General features: G+C 56.1%; 1 protein-coding gene across 1 annotated transcript in view; it reads right to left on the reverse strand.

The window, feature by feature from the left end:
- The window catches only part of ADAP1 (ArfGAP with dual PH domains 1), a 66,649-nt gene that overhangs the window by 37,249 nt on the left and 10,429 nt on the right, over window positions 1-18,971 (reverse strand). The window contains 2 exon segments of the mRNA NM_214226.1: window positions 1,278-1,394; window positions 1,397-1,407. Coding sequence (NP_999391.1) covers window positions 1,278-1,394; window positions 1,397-1,407 — 128 coding nt within the window.

An 18,971-nucleotide genomic window follows, 5' to 3' on the forward strand; every position in this document is an offset into this window, starting at 1 on the left:
GACCCCTGAGGCTGTGCTGAGAACAGCCGACCCTTCACTCCCGAGGCAGAGCCCGTGGGCATCGGCCTTGGCCCCCATCCCCATGGCAGCCCCCATCCAAGCCACTCCTTTCATGCGGCATCACCAGGCCCCCGACTCCCTTGATCCTGTGGTCAAATTCGAGGAGTCAGGAAGCTTTGCCTCGCGGCTCCCACCCATCTCTCGCAGCCCCTCTATCAGGGGTCAGGCCCCATGTGGGCAGCATTCACACCACCCCTCTGTCTGGAACTCGCTCCCCCAGGCAGTGCCCATTCCCTCTCCACTTGTCAGGCTGCCCTGCCTGCCACCCCCATCCGAGTCACCACTGCCTGCCCAGCAGTGCATTGCCAGTGTGCCTGTAACCTGCCTGCCCCTCCCTGAGGCCTTCTCTAGGGGCCAGCAACTCACCAGGCCTCCCATGGCAAGTGTTCAATAAACACGGGTCAAGTGGATGGATGGATGAGGGAATGAATGGTTGATGGGTGGATGGAAGGATGGATGGATGGACGAGAAGATGGAAGATAGACGAGTGGGTGGGTGGGTGGGTGGATGAGTGGGTGGGTGGATGAGTGGGTGGGTGGGGTGGGTGGGGATGGGGTGGGGGGTGGTGGGTGGGGGGGGAAGGGTGGAGTGGGTGGGTGGTGGATGAGTGGGTGGGTGGGGTGGTGGGTGGTGTGGGGTGGAAGGATGAGTGGGTGGGTGGAAGGATGAGTGGGTGGGTGGGTGGACGAGTGGGTGGGTGGATGGGTGGGTGGGTGGATGGATGCATAAATGAATGGATGAGTGAAGAGATGGATGGCCGCACAGAAGGCTGGAGCAAGGAATGAAGGAACGAGTGAAGGGCCTGACTTTAGTGAGTCTGTAAGGTTAGCAATAAAGTTCTCATACCGAGAAGGCCCAGGCCAGCGCACAACTGCTCTGAGCGGGGTTCCCTGAGCGCCGGCATGTCCCAGGTGTTGGGATGTGGGGCCAAAGCTTCAGGAGCTGCCTCTGGAGGGGGAGCAGCATCTCCTGCACGGGCTCACTCATTCATTCACTCTGCAGCTGCCCCAGGAGGGAAGCGGGGAGAGGGGGCCCTGGGGCGGGACTCAGGGTGGGGCAGGTGCATAGGAGGGCCAAGGTCCAGCTGCTGGCCCCGGACCTCTCCCCAGCCTCAGGTCCCTGCCGGCGCGAGGCTTCGGGACCTAGAGGGCGGGGCTGAGGACGCCCGGGGCAGTGGCACCGCCCTATGTCCTCTCACCCCCCCCCCCCAGCCGTACCTCCACTTGGGGCTCCTCCCAGGTGTCCAGGCGGACAGACTTCACCTTGCTGACCTGGGGGATGTTGCGGTGGATTCCCGAGCAGCTCAGGCAGATGAACACCCCGAGGGTGTAGGAGCCCAGTCAGGATCTGAAAGACAAGGCCGGCGGTTCAGGGAGGGGGCACCGGGGGACAGGGCTCCGGACCAGCCTGTGCAACGGGAAGCCGGCCAGCAGCCGAAGCTCTGGGGCTCGGCTCACAGACCTCCCGCCTGAGGGTGCAGGGTGTGACCTCTCGGGCCCAGCGGACGACACTGGAAGCCAGGGACACAGGTCTCTGGCGCAAGACAGGCGGTCTAGGTGGCACATGGAACAGAGACGTTTTGGGAGAAAAACGGCTGTGTCATCTCGAGGGCCCCACGCCCGGCCGCTCGGGCAGACTCTCTCTGGGGCGCAGTCGCCGGCTGCTCAGAGGGAGGGGGCTCCACTGCGACTGGGGCGGTGGACGGGGCCCTGCCCCTGGCCCAGGGACACGGAGGCCAGCTCTCTGAGGCCAGCAGCAGCCCCGACCTGGCCTCCTCCCTCACAGCCGTGGTTCCCGACCTGAGCCAGCAAGGGTGGGGCGGCCCGGAGACCCCGAGGCCGCGAAGAGCCGTGAGCAGAGGGCACCCTGTCCCCCTGACACCCATCACCCATTCCCGCTGCCCGTCCTGCTCCCCCGCGGCCCCCTGGCGACACCTCTGCCAGCTGGGCCCACAGACAATCATCGCACCAACTTTCTGGTGGAACCTCGGGGACTTGCTCCGCCCAGAGGGCAGCCCCCGAACCCCACGCCCAGCTCAAATGCCACCCCCAGAGGCCTCCCTGACCACCGGCTGGGGCCCCCAGCCTTCCCCGGTCATGACCCCCTCTGGCTTCCCGGCGTCTGCCTGTCCTGGCCCTTCACTCACAGGCCTGTCCCCCCCTCACTGCCCCAGGGTGACCACTGTGGGCACACCAGGGACAGGCCACCACCCCTGCTGCCCTGAGCATGACCTGGGGAAGGGCTCTGGTGACCAGGGCTTGGCAGGGCCAGCAGCCAGGTCGCCAAGGTCCTGGGGTCTGTGAAGAGGGCGCGGCCTGGCTGTGTGAGGACCGGGGGACAGCGATGGGGCTTGGTGGGGAGGAGGCTGCACCCCAGCTCTAAGCTCCCAGGGGTAACCCAGGGAGGGTAAGGGCACCCCAAGAGCGCTCTCCAGGGGACACCGGCTTGTGCGCAGGTAGAAAACGTGTGTGCGTGAACCGAAGCCCACGTCAGCTCCGTGTCCTCAGAACCGCTTCCCCATGTGGGTCAGTTTCAAGAAGCCGCTGACTGCAGCAAAGAGGGCCCAGGAAACCGCCCATCCGGGGGGCCCACCCCAGGCCGCACCCCAGCCTTGCCCCGCAGCCCACCCAGCGCGGCCACCAGGCCCCCGGCCGGCGCTCGGGGACACCCAACCCCTCCCCCCGGGCCCAGAAGGAGCAACCTCTTTGCGAAAGCGGGGGCCCCACGGGAAATGAGGAAACGGACGGAGAGGCAGCAGGCCGGAGGGAAGGTGGACGGGACGATGGCACCGGACTAGCAGGAAGCCACGTGCCATGGGGACAGGGCGGGGCCCGGTCACCCACACTGGAAAGCTCGTCGACTGGAAAGCGGCACCAGGGCAGGGATGGGGGCTGTGCCCTCACACCCAGCACCTGTGCCCGTCACACCCGCCGGCCAGACCCCTGGCCCCGTCCCCTCCCCACTTCCTGGCCCGCGTCCCGAGGCAGGTGGCCACCCTGGTCTGTGCCTGTCGCCCTCAGGGAGGGTCACTGCGCCCCGACCACGCCACGTCTGCTGGCCTGTCGCGCCACACCTGCCGCGCTCACAGTCACCCTTCTGGGGGTCACGGCGCCCTGGCAGCTCAGCGTGGCCACAGGACCCGAGGGCAGTGCGAGCAGAGGGACCTCCAGCATCCCCGACCCTGGGCTCTGACCCATCCTGGGCCGATGGAGAAGGGACTCTGGGAGGGGAGCTGGACCCCAGAGTCACTGCCCAGTCGATGGAGGCTGCAGAGCCGGCACGGCGGTGGGGCTGTGAGGGGCTGGTGGCACCCCTCTGCCAGGCCAACGGCAGCTGCTCATGGGGGGCGGGGAGGGAGCCCAGGGGGACAGCGCTGGACGCAAGGACCCTACCCCGCCCACCCAGCGATGCTGCGCCTACTGAGACCTCCAGCCCAGGCACCCCCAGCCTTTGCCCACTGATGTGCCAATCCTGGCTGGCTGAGCAAGGACCAAGCGCTGGCACCCAGCCAGGGGGCCAGGACGCCGGTGCCACGCAGCCCCTCCCGCCTGCAGAGGCCCCTTACAGAAGGCTCCAGCAGGCTTGGCCGGGCGGCCCTTGGGCCTGCCTCTGTCAATCAAGCTTCACAGTCAGTGGCCACAGGGCACTTCCTTCGCCGACACTCCGCCCCTGGCGGCTTCCGCCGTCCAGCAGGGCCACAGAGGACGTGTGGCCCACGAAGCCTAAGAGTCACGGTCTGCCCAGCTCCGCTCCAGAGGGACAGTCACGCCGAGCGAGCCCAAGGCGGGCGGGTGACCAGACGGATGGCTCACGGCTCCTGCCCACGTCCTCCGCCTTTGCCAAGGGACCGAGGTTCAGGGAGAGACCGCGGACTCGGCACAGGGCCCCACAGTGTAAATTTCAGGCTGTGCCCACGCCCGCCTGGTGTCTGCCCCCAGACAGCCTGAGCTGCCTCCTACCAAAGTGCTCAAGGAAGTTTCCAGCTGAGACAGAGGGACACGAAGCCCTTTACGGAACAGTAAGAAGACAAAAGCCAGGGGAGTCACGCCTGCTGGGGCGGGGCCCACGGCAGGTTGTCACCTGAGGAGCAGGAAGCCGCTGGCTTTCTCAGAAGCGCTGGTGATGAGACACTGCCACAGATGCACGGGATCGTGTGCCAGCGGCACAGAGCACGGGCTTCTGGGGCACCGCCGGCAGGGCCGTGCGTTGCTTCAACCACCTCGGGAAACGGTTTGGCAGCTGCTCATGTAACTGAGCATTTCTCTCTCCTATAATGTACAATTCTACTCCTGTAGGTATTTACCCAAGAGAAATGGAACACGTCCACGAAAACTCTCCACTCCCAACAAGACATAAAAAGTACAAGACCCGCGAGCAACAGCGGTTTATACCAACAACGTATGGCTGGCTTAAATTTGAAAATGGATGACCCTATTTACAAAAGTAAGGTAATTCACTCTATTTACAGACTTTGGGGGGCGGGGTGCTTCTTAGGGCTGCACCGGCGCCATATGGAGGTTCCCAGGCTAGGGTTTGAATCTGAGGTGCAGCAGCAGGCCCACACCACAGACACAGCAACGCCGGATCCTTAACCCATTGTGCGGGATCGAACCCGCGACCTCATGGTTCCTAGTCGGATTTGTTTCCACTGCACCACGATAGGAACTTCTTAAATTTGAAAATGGATGCCCCTATTTACAAATTAAAAGTAAAGTAATTCACTCTATTTACAGATTAAGAAAGAAAAATCATATGATCACCATAAGAGATGCAGAAAAAGCATCTGACGAAATGTGACCATCCTGATAAAAATTCTCAGAAAACCAAAGGGAGTTCCCTGGCGGCTCAGTGGTTTAAGCATCTAGCATGGGTCCGATCCTTGGCCCAGGAACTTCTGCATGCTGCAGGTGTGGTCAAAAAAAAAATTCTAGGAGTTCCCGTCATGGCATAGTGGTTAACAAATCCAACTAGGAACCATGAGGTTTCAGGTTCCATCCCTGGCCTCGCTCCGTGGGTTAAGGATCCGACGTTGCAGTGAGCTGTGGTGTAGGTCGCAGATGCAGTTCAGATCCCGTGTTGCTGTGGCTGTGGTGTAGGCCGGCGGCTACAGCTCCAATGGGACCCCTCACCTGGGAACCTCCATATGCCACAGAAGCAGCCCAAGAAAAGATGAAAAAACAAACAAAAATTCTAGAGAAGAATTCCCTACCTTGATATATGGCATCTACGAAATGTCTACATACTTAATGGAGAAAGGCTGAATGCTTCTCCACTAAGCTAAGGAAAAAGACAGGAGTATCTGTTCTATTTACATCTCTTCAACACCAAACGAAGTTCCACTCAGCGCAACGAGGCCATACAAGAGAGGCGAAGCTCTCCGACTCGCAGGGAGGAAGGCGAACGGCTCCTGTGTGCAGACGACGCACTCTCTACAGAGAAAGGCCCGTGGATCCCCAAGACACCGCTAGAACCCACACGCAAGGTTGCAGGACACGGGGTAAATAAACAAGAATCAACTGCATTTCTGTGTACCAGCAACAAGCAACTGGAAATTAAATATTTAAAAATACATTTACGAAAACAAAATAAAACAAAACAAAATAAAAATACACTTACATTCTGCAGACAGTTACACAACAATCTCAACGTTTTCTTTCCTTTTTTTTTTTTTTTTTGTCTTTTTAGGGCCGCACGTGCAGCATATGGAGGTTCCCAGGCGAGGGGTCAGATCGGAGCTGCAGCTGCCGGCCTCCACCACAGCCACAGCAGCACAGGATCTGAGCCGCGTCTGCGACCTACACCACAGCTCACGGCAACGCCGGATCCTGAACCCACGGAGCGGGGCCGGGGACCGAACCTGCGACCGCATGGATACTGGTCAGGTTTGCAACCTGCTGAGCCCCGACGGGAACTCCACACGCGCATGTTGTCGGCAACTTCTATCTGATTTTACCACAATCTAAAACATTCGGTACCAGAGTTCCCGTCGTGGCCCAGTGGAAACGAATCTGACTAGAATCCCTGAGGCCGCAGGTTCGATCCCTGGCCTCGCTCCGTGGGTGAAGGATCTGGCGTTGCCGTGAGCTGTGGTGAAGGTCGCAGACAAGGCTCGGATCCGGTGTTGCTGTGTCTGTGGTGTAGACCGGCAGCTGCAGCTCGGATTCAGTCCCTGGCCTGGGACCCTCCATAGGCCACAGGTCCTGAAAAGCAAAAATAAACAAATACATAAAAATACTGCATACCATTTGTACCACAAAAATATGAAATCCTTGGGGGTAAATATCACCGGATACACAAAACGGTACACAGACAACTACAAAACACTGCTGGGAAAAACGAAAGGAGACCTGACTGTGAGCTGAGAGATGCCGTTTTCAGGGGCTGGAAGACTCGATGCCGCCAAGACGTAAGTGCTCCTCAAGCTAACGCACAGAGTCCACGCGCTCCCTCTCAGGAGGACTTTTACGGTGGGAATTAACAATCTGATTCTGGGAGTTCCCGCTGCGGCACAGCAGGCTAAGGACCCAGCAGCTCAGACACGATTCCTGGCCCGGGAAATTGCTTATGCCGCGACGGTGGCCAAAAAAGAAAAACAACTAGTCTGATTCTAAAATCCATACGTAAATTCAGGGGGCCTAGAACAGCCAGGATGGCTCTGAAGAGGAACAGGTGAAGGGCTAGCACGACTTGGTTTTAGGATTTACCGAAAAGCCAGGTATCCAGAGGGCGTGGTGTCCGCAGGAAAACAGATCAAGGGGACAGAAGAGACGCCCGGAAACAGCCCTCACGCACGTGGACAGCTAACTACTGACCAGGGAGCACTGGCGGGTCGGTGCAGAAAGAACAACCTTCCAATAGATGGCGCTGAACCAGGCAGCTCTGCAAACACGAGACGTCAGTCCCAACCTCCCCGCACGCGAAGAGGGGGGACTCAAAACGCATCACAGCCCTAAAGGCAAAACCTAAAACCAGGAGGTTCCCATAGTGGCTCAGCGGTAGCGAGCCCGACAAGCATCCATGAGGACACTGGTTCGATCCCTGGCCTCGCTCAGTGGGTTAAGGATGCAGCGTTGCCGTGAGCTATGGGGTCGGTCATAGATGTGGCTCAGATCGCACGTTGCTGTGGCCGTGGTGTAGACTGGCAGCTGTAGCTCCGATCTGACCCCTAGCCTGGGAACCTCCATATGCTGCAGGCGTGGCCCTAAAACCATAAAGCTTCCAAAAGAAAAGAGGAGAAAGTCTCTGTGACCTTGAGTCAGGCAACGACTTTTTAGCTATAACTAAACGCAGAACCTATTAGGAGCTCCCCAGTGGCCTGGAGGGGTAAAGACTGAGCATTGTCATTGCTGTGATGCGGGTTTGATCCCTGGCCTGGACATTTACCCGTGCTGTGGGCGTGGGCAAAAATAAAATTGAAAAAAACAAAACAAAAAAACCCAGCAGGACTCAAAAGCGTTCCCGTCGTGGCTCAGCAGTAACAAACCCGACTAGTATCCCTGCAGACTCAGGTTTGATCCCTGACCTCGGTCAGTGGGTCAAGGATCTGGCGTTGCCGTGAGCTGTGGTGCAGGTCACAGATGCAGCTTGGATCCCGTGTTGCTGTGGCTGTGGTGTAGGCCGGCGGCTGTAGCTCTGATTAGACCCCTAGCCCGGGAACCTCCATATGCCGCAGGTACGGCTGTAAAAAGTCAAAAAAAAAAAAAAAAAAAAAAAGATAAACTGGCCTTATTCAATTTTTAAAAATCTGCTCTTTGAAAGACACTAGTCAAGGGAATGAGAAGTCACACTGGGAGAAATTTTGCAAATCAGGTACCTGATAAAGGATTTGCGCCCCAAGTTTATAAAGGACTATTCAAACTCAGGAATAAGGAAACAAACAACCCACTTAAAAGATAAGCAAAAGACCTGAACAGACACTTGACACAAGACAGCAAATCTGCCCAAGGCCGATGCCCCCTGTTGGACGTCGGGGAGAGGGGGGCTGACGGCCTGGGGCCCACGGGGTGCTGGCTGGTGTAGAGTGGCCAGTGCCACAGGAGCCCCCTCCCAGGGCCCAGGCAGAGAAGGAGGTGTGCCCATCACCCCAGGAGGTGGCTGACTCCCCTCGCTCCACCCCTCCCCGCAGCCCCTCATCCCAGGGCTGGTGGGAAAGGAGGAAGACAGTTTGGAGCAGGAGGCGTCTTGACCAAAGGCCAGGCTCCCCACTGCCACCTCCCGGAGTCCAAACCACAAGGAGCACACGGTCCTTTTCTGGGGGCCCTCCCTCCAACACACGCAGCCACTGGGAGGCACCCGGTCCCTCCCTGCCCCCTCAGGGCACCCCATGCATGAGTCACCCATCGTGCCCTCCACCCCTCGCAAACTGCTTCAAAAACCCTAAAGGCGGGAGTACCCTCTTTGGCTCAGCGGTTAATGAACCTGACTAGGATCTATGAGGTTGTGGGTTCGATCCCTGGCCTCGCTCAGTGGGTTAAGGATCTGGCAGTGCCGTGAGCTGTGGTGTAGGTTGCAGACAAGGCTCGGCTCCTGTGTTGCCGTGGCTGTGGTGTAGGCCAGCAGCTGCAGCTCTGATGCAACCCCTAGCCTGGGAACCTCCATATGCCTCGGGGTGTGGCCCTAAAAAACCCTAAAGGCAGTAGCAGGGGGACCAGGCCAAGGCTGGCCCTGGGGTGAGCTGGGCCACAGTCTACCTGCTGGGCTCAGGACTCGCCATCCCTAGAGGGCAGTCCAAGCAGGGTTGGATGCGGGCCCTGGACGTCCTTCCAGCCAAGAGTCCCTAGTTTAAGGGAGGGCTCAGACCCTGGGAGGAGAGCTCTGGGGGGGACTCTGAAAGTGAGCACCCCAGAGCAAAGCCACCAAAGCAGAACGTGGGGACCAGCCGGGTGTGCCCGCCCCACTGGCCGCACCAGCAGCTCCAGGACAGCCTGGCACCTGCACCTCTCATTCGATCTCACGACTGATGGACTGATGCGTTAACTCTTCCTGCCCTGCGGCTGCACTTCAGCCAATCACCAAGTCACTTGATCCCAGCCCCGCCCTCCTCCCCACAAAAGCCTCTCAGCGAGTCTCAGGCAGCAGGCACCCCCACCCCCACCCCTGGCCTGTCAGCAGAGTCCCGACCTCGTGGCCAGCCAAGCATCGCTGCAGTGTGCCATGAGCGGGGTGTGTGTGCGCGTGTGCACGTGTGCACATGCGTGTGCAGCGGATGAGGGGCTGGACAAAAGGCAAAGGCTGCCAGGAGGTCCCCGAAGGAGGGAGACCCTTTAGCTTTTCAAGTGGCCAGGCTGGACCTGCAGGCCCCCCTGCAGGAGGGGGAGCCCCCACCCCACCCCCCGCAGGGCCGGAGAAAGGCAGGCGGGTGGGTGTTGTCGGATGCAAAGCCCCACACAGGAGCCTGAGCTCGGGCTTCCCGGGAGAGCTGGTCCCCCCTCCTCCCCTCGCCCTCCCCCTGCCGCAGGCCCCGTCGGCGCCCTCAGCCTGGCCGCCGTCTGGGCAGGAGGCCCCACCCCAGCCCAAGCTCTGCTCCAGCCGCACCCGTTCCCTGAGGCGCGAGGCCGCCTGGCTCCCATCTGGTCCGCTTGTGAGCACACTCGGGACGCAGGAATTCCCTGCCCAGTGGCCGGGGGCGGGCCTCCAGGGCCTGCGTCCCCAGCAGAGACCCAAGGTCAGCTGTCTTCTGCACCACGGGGAGCAGGCTGGGCCCGAGGGGTGGCCCAGGGCCTGGACGGGGGTGGGTGCAGCGGACGGGGCCCTGCAGTGCACCCACCGCCACCAGCCCCTGTGGATGGGGGGCTGCCCTGGGCTGTCTTCAGGCCACTGCCCCAGCCTCTCTGAATCAAGGTGAACGTACCTGCCACCCCCACCTCTGCCCCCGGCTGCCAGCCTCCCCGCCAGCTCTGAGGGTGCTCGCAGGTGACTCAGCCCCCTTGCTACTTCCGGGAGCCAGAGGGAGGCCAGGTGAGACCCAGCCCGGGGCTGAGCCAGGAGGGGCAGGTGTGTTCCCGGCCAAGACTCGGCGGGGGAAGGAGCGCGTGCAGTGGAGCCTGTCCACGGAGCCGTGGGTCTGGCAGAGCCCTGCGGCCCAGCTCCAGAGACCACCGCCTCTGCCAAGGCGGAGGCCCAGCACCGCAGAGGCTCGGACCCTGGTGCCGGCGGCTGGTCGGCCAGCTCTCAGCAGAGGCAGAACGGGCCACCGAGGTGGGGGGGTGGGCGTCAGCCAGGGGCTCACAGCCGGTACCCCCGCACCAGCCCCCCGCCCCGTGCCTCAGTCTGGGCCCCACACACCCTGTTGGCACCTCCCAACACATAAGGCAGCCGGGGGTGCCGATCCTCTGACTCAGATGGAGTCCAGGCCCCAGGAGGCAGGGCTGGGTGGTGCCCATCACCAAAGCCACGCCCTGCACACAGCAGGTACTCAGTCAGTATCGGTGGCTCACAGCTCTCCTCCCTCCCAACCAGCCCCCACCCCGAGGTGGGGGGACCCCTTCCCTCCCGCCAGGCCCTGCGTTCCCTTCTCTCTCCCGCACCTTCAGTCCCCAGACTCTGACCACCCTACCAACGCCACACACGCGGCCAGACGGCAGTCCCTCCCTTGACCCAACGGTGCCTCCGGATGCCGCACCCCCACCCCCCACCCCCTGCAAAGGCCACTGGCCTCCGTGGTGCTGACCCGACCCTACCGCTCCCGGATCAGGTGGCACCTGGCCAGGTCACACGGCTCCCGCCGGCCCTCCAGCCCCGGGCCCCTTCCAGGCCGTGGGCGTCTCCCTGCTGCCAGGCACCCGCCAGCATCTCAGCTGCCTCTCTTGGCTGTAAAAACTGCTGAGCTAAAAGGAGGGGAGTCACACTGAGCTGGGACCGTTCTAAAGGCCACTGAGTCGTTCTCTTTTTGTTGCTTTTTAGGGCCACACCCAAGGCACATGGAGGTTCCCAGGCTAGGGGTCAAATCAGAGCTTTAGCTGCTGGTCTGCGCCAGAGCCACAGCAACACGGGATCCAAGCCGTCTCTGCGACCTACGCCACAGCTCACGGCAAGCCCGGATCCTTAGTCCACGGAGCGAGGCCGGGGATCGAACCTGTGTCCTCACAGATGCCAGTCAGATTTGTTTCCGCTGCGCCCGACGGGAACTCCTGATTTGTTTCATTCTATATTATGTGAATTTCACCGTAAGAAAAAGATGTATACACCTTCTGGTATTTTCTGTTCGGTTCTACCTCTGGCCTCTTTCCTCCAGAACTGTCCTCAGTGCCAGGCTCACGTCTCAGCTCCAGGCCTGTCGCAACCTCTCAACCCAGGCCCTGCCCCACTTCCACAAGGGCCACGCAATGGTGCTTCCTTCTGCCTCCGCTAAAAGCTGGGGCGCCCTCTTCTCTCCTTCACCCTCACGCCCCATCTGCCAGCAAATCCCAATCCTCGAAGTTTAGCATTTATTTACTTATTTATTTGGCCTTTAGGGCCACACCGGAGGCACACGGCGCTTCCCAGGCTAGGGGTCTAATCGGAGCTACAGCTGCCCGTCTACACCACAGCCACAGTAACATCAGATCCGAGCCGCATCTGTGACCTACACCACAGCTCACAGCAACGCCAGATCCTTAACCCACCAAGCGAGGCCAGGGATGGAACCCGCAACCTCATGGTTCCCAGTGGGGCTCGTTTCCCCTGCGCCACACGACGGGAGCGCCTCGATCCTCGAATTGTAAAATACGCCCAGGTCTCGCCACACCACCGCCACCCTAGACCGCATCCCTGACGCCTCTCGTCCGCATGGTCCAGAAGCATCCTGACTTTCTCCCTGCTTCCGCCTCGCTTCTGGGGGCCTGAGGCCCTCCTCGGCTCCCCCCGCGCCCTCTCGAGAGCTGCTGCCTGCGCCCCGGGTCACCTCTAAGCTTCTCCCTTCAACGAGCAAGGCCCACACTGGGCGGGGGGGCACGGCACCTGCTGCCCCCCACCCCCAAGGAGCAGCACCCACGGCCCAGGGACAACCCAGTGACAAGCTTACCCACCTGATGACTGTCCCAGGAACACGCTCATCCCAGTGACCGCTGGCCACAAGCTCGCCCCACCGCTGCCAGAAGCTGCCCTGTCTCCCCTCAGTGGCCCTGCCCCCCCGTCTGCCCTGAACCCGAGACCCCCGACCCCGCTTGCACCGCCCTGCCTGTGGACCATGCTGAGGCCTGGGCCCAAGAGCCTGTGTCCAGGGAGAGGCCTGGCCACACACAGGTGCAGGTTAACCAGGACCATGGGTCACGGGCACCTGGGCTGCCCGCCTGGCGCGGCCCCTGCAGGGCAGGCTCTGCACACCTCTCCCAGGACCATTCCCCACCCTCAGTGCACAGAAGTGCCCTCGGCCCCTCCCCTTTGTGGTCCTGGTCCCCAGCCCGCGCTCAGGGGGCCTCCGCTCCTCCTGCAGGGCGACTCCAGGCACGGTCACCACTCTGCCATCCCGCCCCGCCTGCCAGCCAGTGACCTCTGACCTGCCCGTCAGGGTCAGTGGTCTGCCTGCTCTCTTCTCTGACCCCGTCGGGTGCAGGGGTCCCCGCCCCATCCTCAAGGGCTGTCTTCACGCGGGTCTCCGCCCTCCCTGCTGTTCTGCTTCTCGCTGCCAGGAAAGCTCAGTGCCCCCACCTCTCCTCCCCTGGGACCCCAAAACAGGGATCAGGCTGCCCCCACAAGCCTCCAAAACCCATCCTCAGACAATGTGGCCCTTGCACCACAGCAGGAACTCCCCCAGACCACTTTCGACAGGGTGGCCAGCATGCTTACAGCACAGGGCGTGCCAGCAGTGCCCAGAGCACCTCTGCCAGCCTGTCTCTGCACGTGGTCACTTACACATCAACTGCCTGGTGTCTGTGGGGGACACCAAATGCAGAAGCAAGAGCAAACACCTCGTGTGGCAGCCCCCCAGACGCACAGAGCAAGGCACAGGACGGAGGAAGGCAGCTGCCTGCACAGGACCGAGGCCAGCGGCCGACAAGGCCCAGCCCTCCCAGGCCTCTGGTTCTGTGGGCACCGAGGCCCTGCCAGGAGCCACCCCTGCAAAGTGGCAGGATGCCACAGGTCAGGGTGGGGGCCAGGAGACTCTGGCTCAGTGCTATCCACCGGGCAGGGCCTACAAAGTGTCCTGGACAACCTGGACAGAGTGCCTGTCCCAGAGAAGATTCTGGAATGATGGCGGAGCAGAAGCGCTGGAATCTGCCTCCCACCTGGAGAATAAGAGCACAGCAGAATCTGGCTGATGTAAACTCCGGAGTCGGCTGAAGCCTTTCACTTCCAGGGGAAGATGGGGACGTACAATGCAGTTAATTCTGTGCGATTCGGAGCAGGCGGCAGCGACCCACCCCCACCCCAACGCCCGCAGCAGACAGCTGGGCCAGTGGGCTGGGTGCAGCTGGCACTCAGTTCACAGCAGCCAGGGTGGGGAAGGACCTTGTCCTTCAGATACCAGGGAGCTGTGCTCTGATTGCTGCTTCTGATCACAGACCTGCAGAAACGGAGGGCGCAGCCTTCCTTGCGGCCCCTCCCACTCCAGCTCAAGGCGTCCTCGCAAGGACTTAAAGGGCCAGAACCCGCTTGGCCTCCTGCATTGCTGCCTTTCCCTCTTTGGGAGCCTGGCATTCAAGATCAGGACATCATTGAAAAACAACCGCATATAAGAGGAAAACTAGAAGGAGACCACGCCTGGCCAGGGAAAGGCTCAGAAAAGAACTGAGAAGCCACTCAATCCACGCTTCAGGCTAACCTGCAGCACAGACACCAGGGAAAAAAAGCAGTAGCAAAAAAAAAAAAAAAAAGAAAAGAAAAGAAAAGAAAAAAAAAAAAAAGCAAACCCTGGGGAAGGGGTAGAATCTGATTTCCAGACTTTCCACATTATTAGATTCAAATGCCCAGTGTTCAACAGCAAAATGAGGCGCACAAAGAAACAGGAGCGTGTAGCCCATCTGAAGGGAAAAATAACTAAACAGTATCTGTCCTTGAAAAAGACTTAGCGGGAGGAGTTCCCATCATGGCTCAGTGGTTAACGAACCCAACTAGCATCCACGAGGACACGGGTTCAATCCCTGGCCTTGCTCTGTGGGTTAAGCATCCGGTGTTGCCATAAACTGTGGTGTAGGTTGCAGATGTAGCTCAGATCCCATGCGGCTGTGGCTGTGGCTGTGGTGTAGGCCGGCAGCTGCAGCTCTGACTGAAGCCCTGGCCTGGGAACCTCCATGTGCCACGGGTGCGGCCCGCAAAAAGGCAAAAAAAGAAAAAAAGACTTAGTGGCAGATATACTAGATAAAGACTTTACAACACAGCCTTACAGATGTTCAAAAAAAAAAGGAATATGAGAGAAAGTCAAGAAAACAATGTATAAATAAAGCAGAAACATCAATAAAGACAGAAACTAAAAGAAACCACAAAACAAAAACAAAAATCGAGCTAAAAGTTCAATAACTGAAATGAAAAATTCACTGGAGGGGGAGTTCCCCTCGTGGATCGGTGGTTAATGGTCCTGACTAGGATCCATGAGGACGTGGGTTCGATCCCTGGCCTTGCTCAGTGGGTTAAGGACCTGGCGTCTCTGTGAACTGCGGTGTAGGTCACAGGTGTGGCTCTGATCCTGCGTTGCTGTGGCTGTGGTACAGGCCAGCAGCTACAGCTCTGATTCAACCCTAGCCTGGGAACTTCCATATGCCACAGGTGTAGTCCTAAAAAGCAAAAACTATAAATAAATAAATAAATAAAGCAGAAAGAAAAGAAAAATTCACTGGAGGAATTCAGAGGTGGCAGCTTTGAGCAGGCGGAAGAACGAATCAGTGAACTTGAAGCTACGAGACTAGTCAGATGGAGGCTGGAGAGGAGAAAGAAAAAAGCCTGAAAAAAGGGAGCAGAGCCTATGGAACCTGCGGGACGTCCTCAAGCAGATCAACACGCGCATCAGGAAGTCCTCGAAGAAGGGACAGAGAAAGAAATGCGGAGAGCATTTAGAGAAATAACAGCTGAAACCTCGACAAACCTGATGAAAGACATGAATATAAACATCCAAGAAGCTCAACAAACTCCGCCGAAGGTGAACATGAAGAGGCCCAACCTGAGGCATGTTATCAAACTTTCAAAAGACAAAGAGGGTGAAATGAACCAGCATTGCTGTAGCTGCAGCATAGGTCACAGCTGGGGCTCAGATTCAATCCCTGGCCCAGGAACTTCCACATGCTGCAGGCATGGCCAGAAAAAAAACATAAATAAAAAAATTTAAAAAAAGACAGCGTCATAGCATCTTCTCTAACCACAACGGGATAAAGTTAGAAATCAGTGACAACAACAACAGCAAAAAGGGAAAATGTGCGATACTGTAGAAACCTAACAACACACTTTCAAATAACCAATGGATACAAAAGGAAATCACAACGAAAACCTTAAAATACTTAGAGGTGAATGAAAACAAAACACAACACCCCAAAATTTATGAGATGCAGCAAAAGCAGTGACGGGGGAGGGAACGTATAGCTAGAAATGCATACATCAAAAAAAGAAAGCTCTGGAGCTCCTGTCGTGGCGCAGTGGTTAATGAATCCGACTAGGAGCCATGAGGTTGCGGGTTTGATCCCTGCCCTTGCTCCGTGGGTTAAGGATGCGGCGTTGCCGTGAGCCGTGGTGTAGGTCACAGATGCGGCTCGGATCCCAAGTTGCTGTGGCTCTGGTGTAGGCTGGCGGCTGCAGCTCCGATTGGACCCCGAGCCTGGGAAGCTCCATATGCCACGGGAGTAGCCCAAGAAATGGCAAAAAGACAAAAAAAAAAAAAAAAAAACTCGAATCAATAACCTAACTTTACAATGGAAAGGACTAGAAAAAGAAGAAATAAACCCGAAGCTAGAGGAAAAACAAATCAAGATCAGAGAAAAATAGAGAAAATAAATGAAGCCAAAAGTTGGTTGTTCAAAAAGATCAACAAAACTGACAAAAACTTAGCTAGATGGGCTTCGAAAAGAGAGAAGACTCAGAACACTAAAATCAGAAATGAAAATGGGATGGACCTAGACATTATCGTGTTAGGTGAAGGAAGTCAGAGAAAGACGCGTCGTCTATGATATCACTGACAAATGGAATCTAAAAGATGACGCCAACTAACACATATATGAGACAGAAACAAACTCAGAGACGCAGAAAACAAACACACGTTACCACAGGAGACTGGGTGGGGGGTAAATAAGGAGTTTGGCGTTAGCGGAAACAAACCATTATATACCAAATAGATAAAGAGCAGGGCCTACCGTACAGCACAGGAAACGGTAGTCAGTAAACCATAATGGGAAATAATATTAAGTAAACCAATAGCACTATACAGACACACACACACACACACACGCATCACGTTGCTGTATACCAGAAAGTAACACACCACTGCAAATCAACTATATTTCAGGGTGGAGTTCCTGTAGTGGCTCAGCGGAAATGAATCTGACTAGCATCCATGAGCACACAGGTTCGATCCCTGGCCTGAATCAGTGGGTTAGGGATCTGGTGTTGCTGTGAGCTGTGGTGTAGGTCACAGACACAGCTGGGATCCTGTGTTGCTATGACTGTGGCGTAGGCCAGCAGCTACAGCTCCAGTTTGACCCCTAGCCTGGGAACCTCCCTATGCTGCAGGTGTGGGCCTAAAAAAACAAAAACAAAAACAAACAAAAAAAAAAATTCCAAAAGGAAATTACAGGAGTTCCCGTCGTGGCGCAGTGGTTCACGAATCCGACTAGGAACCATGAGGTTGCGGGTTCGGTCCCTGCCCTTGCTCAGTGGGTTAAGGATCCGGCGTTTCCAGGAGCTGTGGTGTAGGTTGCAGACGCGGCTCGGATCCCACGTTGCTGTGGCTCTGGCGTAGGCCAGTGGCTACAGCTCTGATTAGACCCCTAGCCTGGGAACCTCCATATGCTGCGGGAGCAGCCCAAGAAATAGCAAAAAGACACACACACAAAAAAGAAAAAAAACAAAAGAAAAAAGGAAATTACAAAAACAATTTCATTTACATAAGCATCAAAAAGAATGAAATAATAAACCTACCTAAACAGACAAAAGACCTGTACTCTGAAAACTATAAGATGCTGATGAAAGAAATCAAAGATGACACAAACGGAAAGATATACCATGCTCATGGATTGGAAGAGTCCACATTATCCAAATGATTATACTACCTGAGGTAATCTACAGATTCAATGCAATCCCTATCAAATTGCCAAGGACATTTTTTACAGAACTAGAACAAAATATTTTAAAGTTTGTTTGGAAGCACAAAAGACCCACAATAGCATACGCCATCCTGAGAAAGAAAAATGGAGCTGGAGGAATCAGGCTCCCAGACTTCAGACTATGCTACAAAACTACAGTCATCTAAACTGTATGGTACTGGCACAAAGACAGAAATCTAGATCAGTGGAACAGGACAGAAAGCCCAGAATTAAACCCATGTGCCTACAGCCAACTCATCTATGACAAAGGAGGCAAGAATACACAATGGAGAAAGGACAGCTTGTTCAATAAGTAGTGCTGGGAAAACCAGACAGCCACATGGAAAAGAATGAAATCAGGACACTTCCTAACAACATAGACAAAAATAAACACAAAACAGATGAACACCTAAACATAAGACCAGATACTATAAATCTCTTAGAGGAAAACACAGGCCAAACACTCTCTGACATAAACCACAGCAGCATCTTCTCAGATCCACCTCTTAGAGTAATGACAATAAAAACAAAAATAAACAAATGGGACTTCAAAGTTTCTGCACAGCAAGGGAAATCCTAAACAAAACAAAAAGACAACCCACAGAATGGGAGAAAATATTTGCAAATGAAGCAACTAACAAGGGATTAATCTCCAAAATTTATAAATACCTTCTGCAGCTCAACACCAAAAAAACAAACAACCCCATCGAAAAATGGGCAGAAGATCTAAACAGACAATTCTCCAAAGAAGACACACGAATGGCCAAAAAACACATGAAAAGATGTTCAACATCACTCATGATTAGAGACATGCACATCAAAACCACAATGAGGCACAACCTTGCACCAGCCAGAATGGCCATCATCAAAGTCTACAAACAACAAGGGCTGGAGAGGGTGTGGAGAAAAAGGAACCCTATGACACTGTTGGTGGGATGTAAATTGGTGCAACCACTGTGGAAAACACAGAACGAAGATTCCTCAGAAAACTAAAAATAGAATTACCATTTGATCTAGCAATCCCACTCCAGGGCATCTCTCCAGAGAAAACCATGACTCACAAAGACACATGTACTCCAATGTTCATTGCAGCACTGTTTGCAATAGCCAAGACAGGGAAACAACCTAAATGCCCATCAATAGAGGAGTGGATCAAGAAGATGTGGTACATATACACAATGGAATACTACTCAGCCATTAAAAGGAAGGAAATAACGGCATTTGCAGCAACGTGGATGGACCTAGAAACTATCATGCTAAGTGAAGTCAGTCAGACAATGAGACACCAACATCAAATGCTTTCACTTACATGTGGAATCTGATAAAAGGACACAGTGAACTTCTTTACAGAACAGATATTGACTCACAGGCTTTGAAAAATTTATGTTTTCCAAATGAGACAGGTTGGGGGGTGGGGGGATTGTCTGGGGTTTGGAATGGAAATGCTAGATAAAACTGGGTTGTGATGATTGTTGTACAACTAATAAATGTAATAAAATTCATTGGAATAAAATACTTTGGAATTAACCAAGGAGGTTAAAGACTTGGACAATGAAAAGTAGAAAACCTTCCAGAAAGAAATTAAAGAAGACACAAATAACACATAAATAAAGAATAATATAAAGTTCCCGTCGTGGCTTAGCAGTAACAAACCCGACTAGTATCCATGAGGACGCAGGTTTGATCTCTGGCCTCACTCAGTGGGTTAAA

Source organism: Sus scrofa, chromosome 3, assembly GCF_000003025.6.
Source record: "Sus scrofa isolate TJ Tabasco breed Duroc chromosome 3, Sscrofa11.1, whole genome shotgun sequence".
NCBI classification, from domain to species: Eukaryota; Metazoa; Chordata; class Mammalia; order Artiodactyla; family Suidae; genus Sus; species Sus scrofa.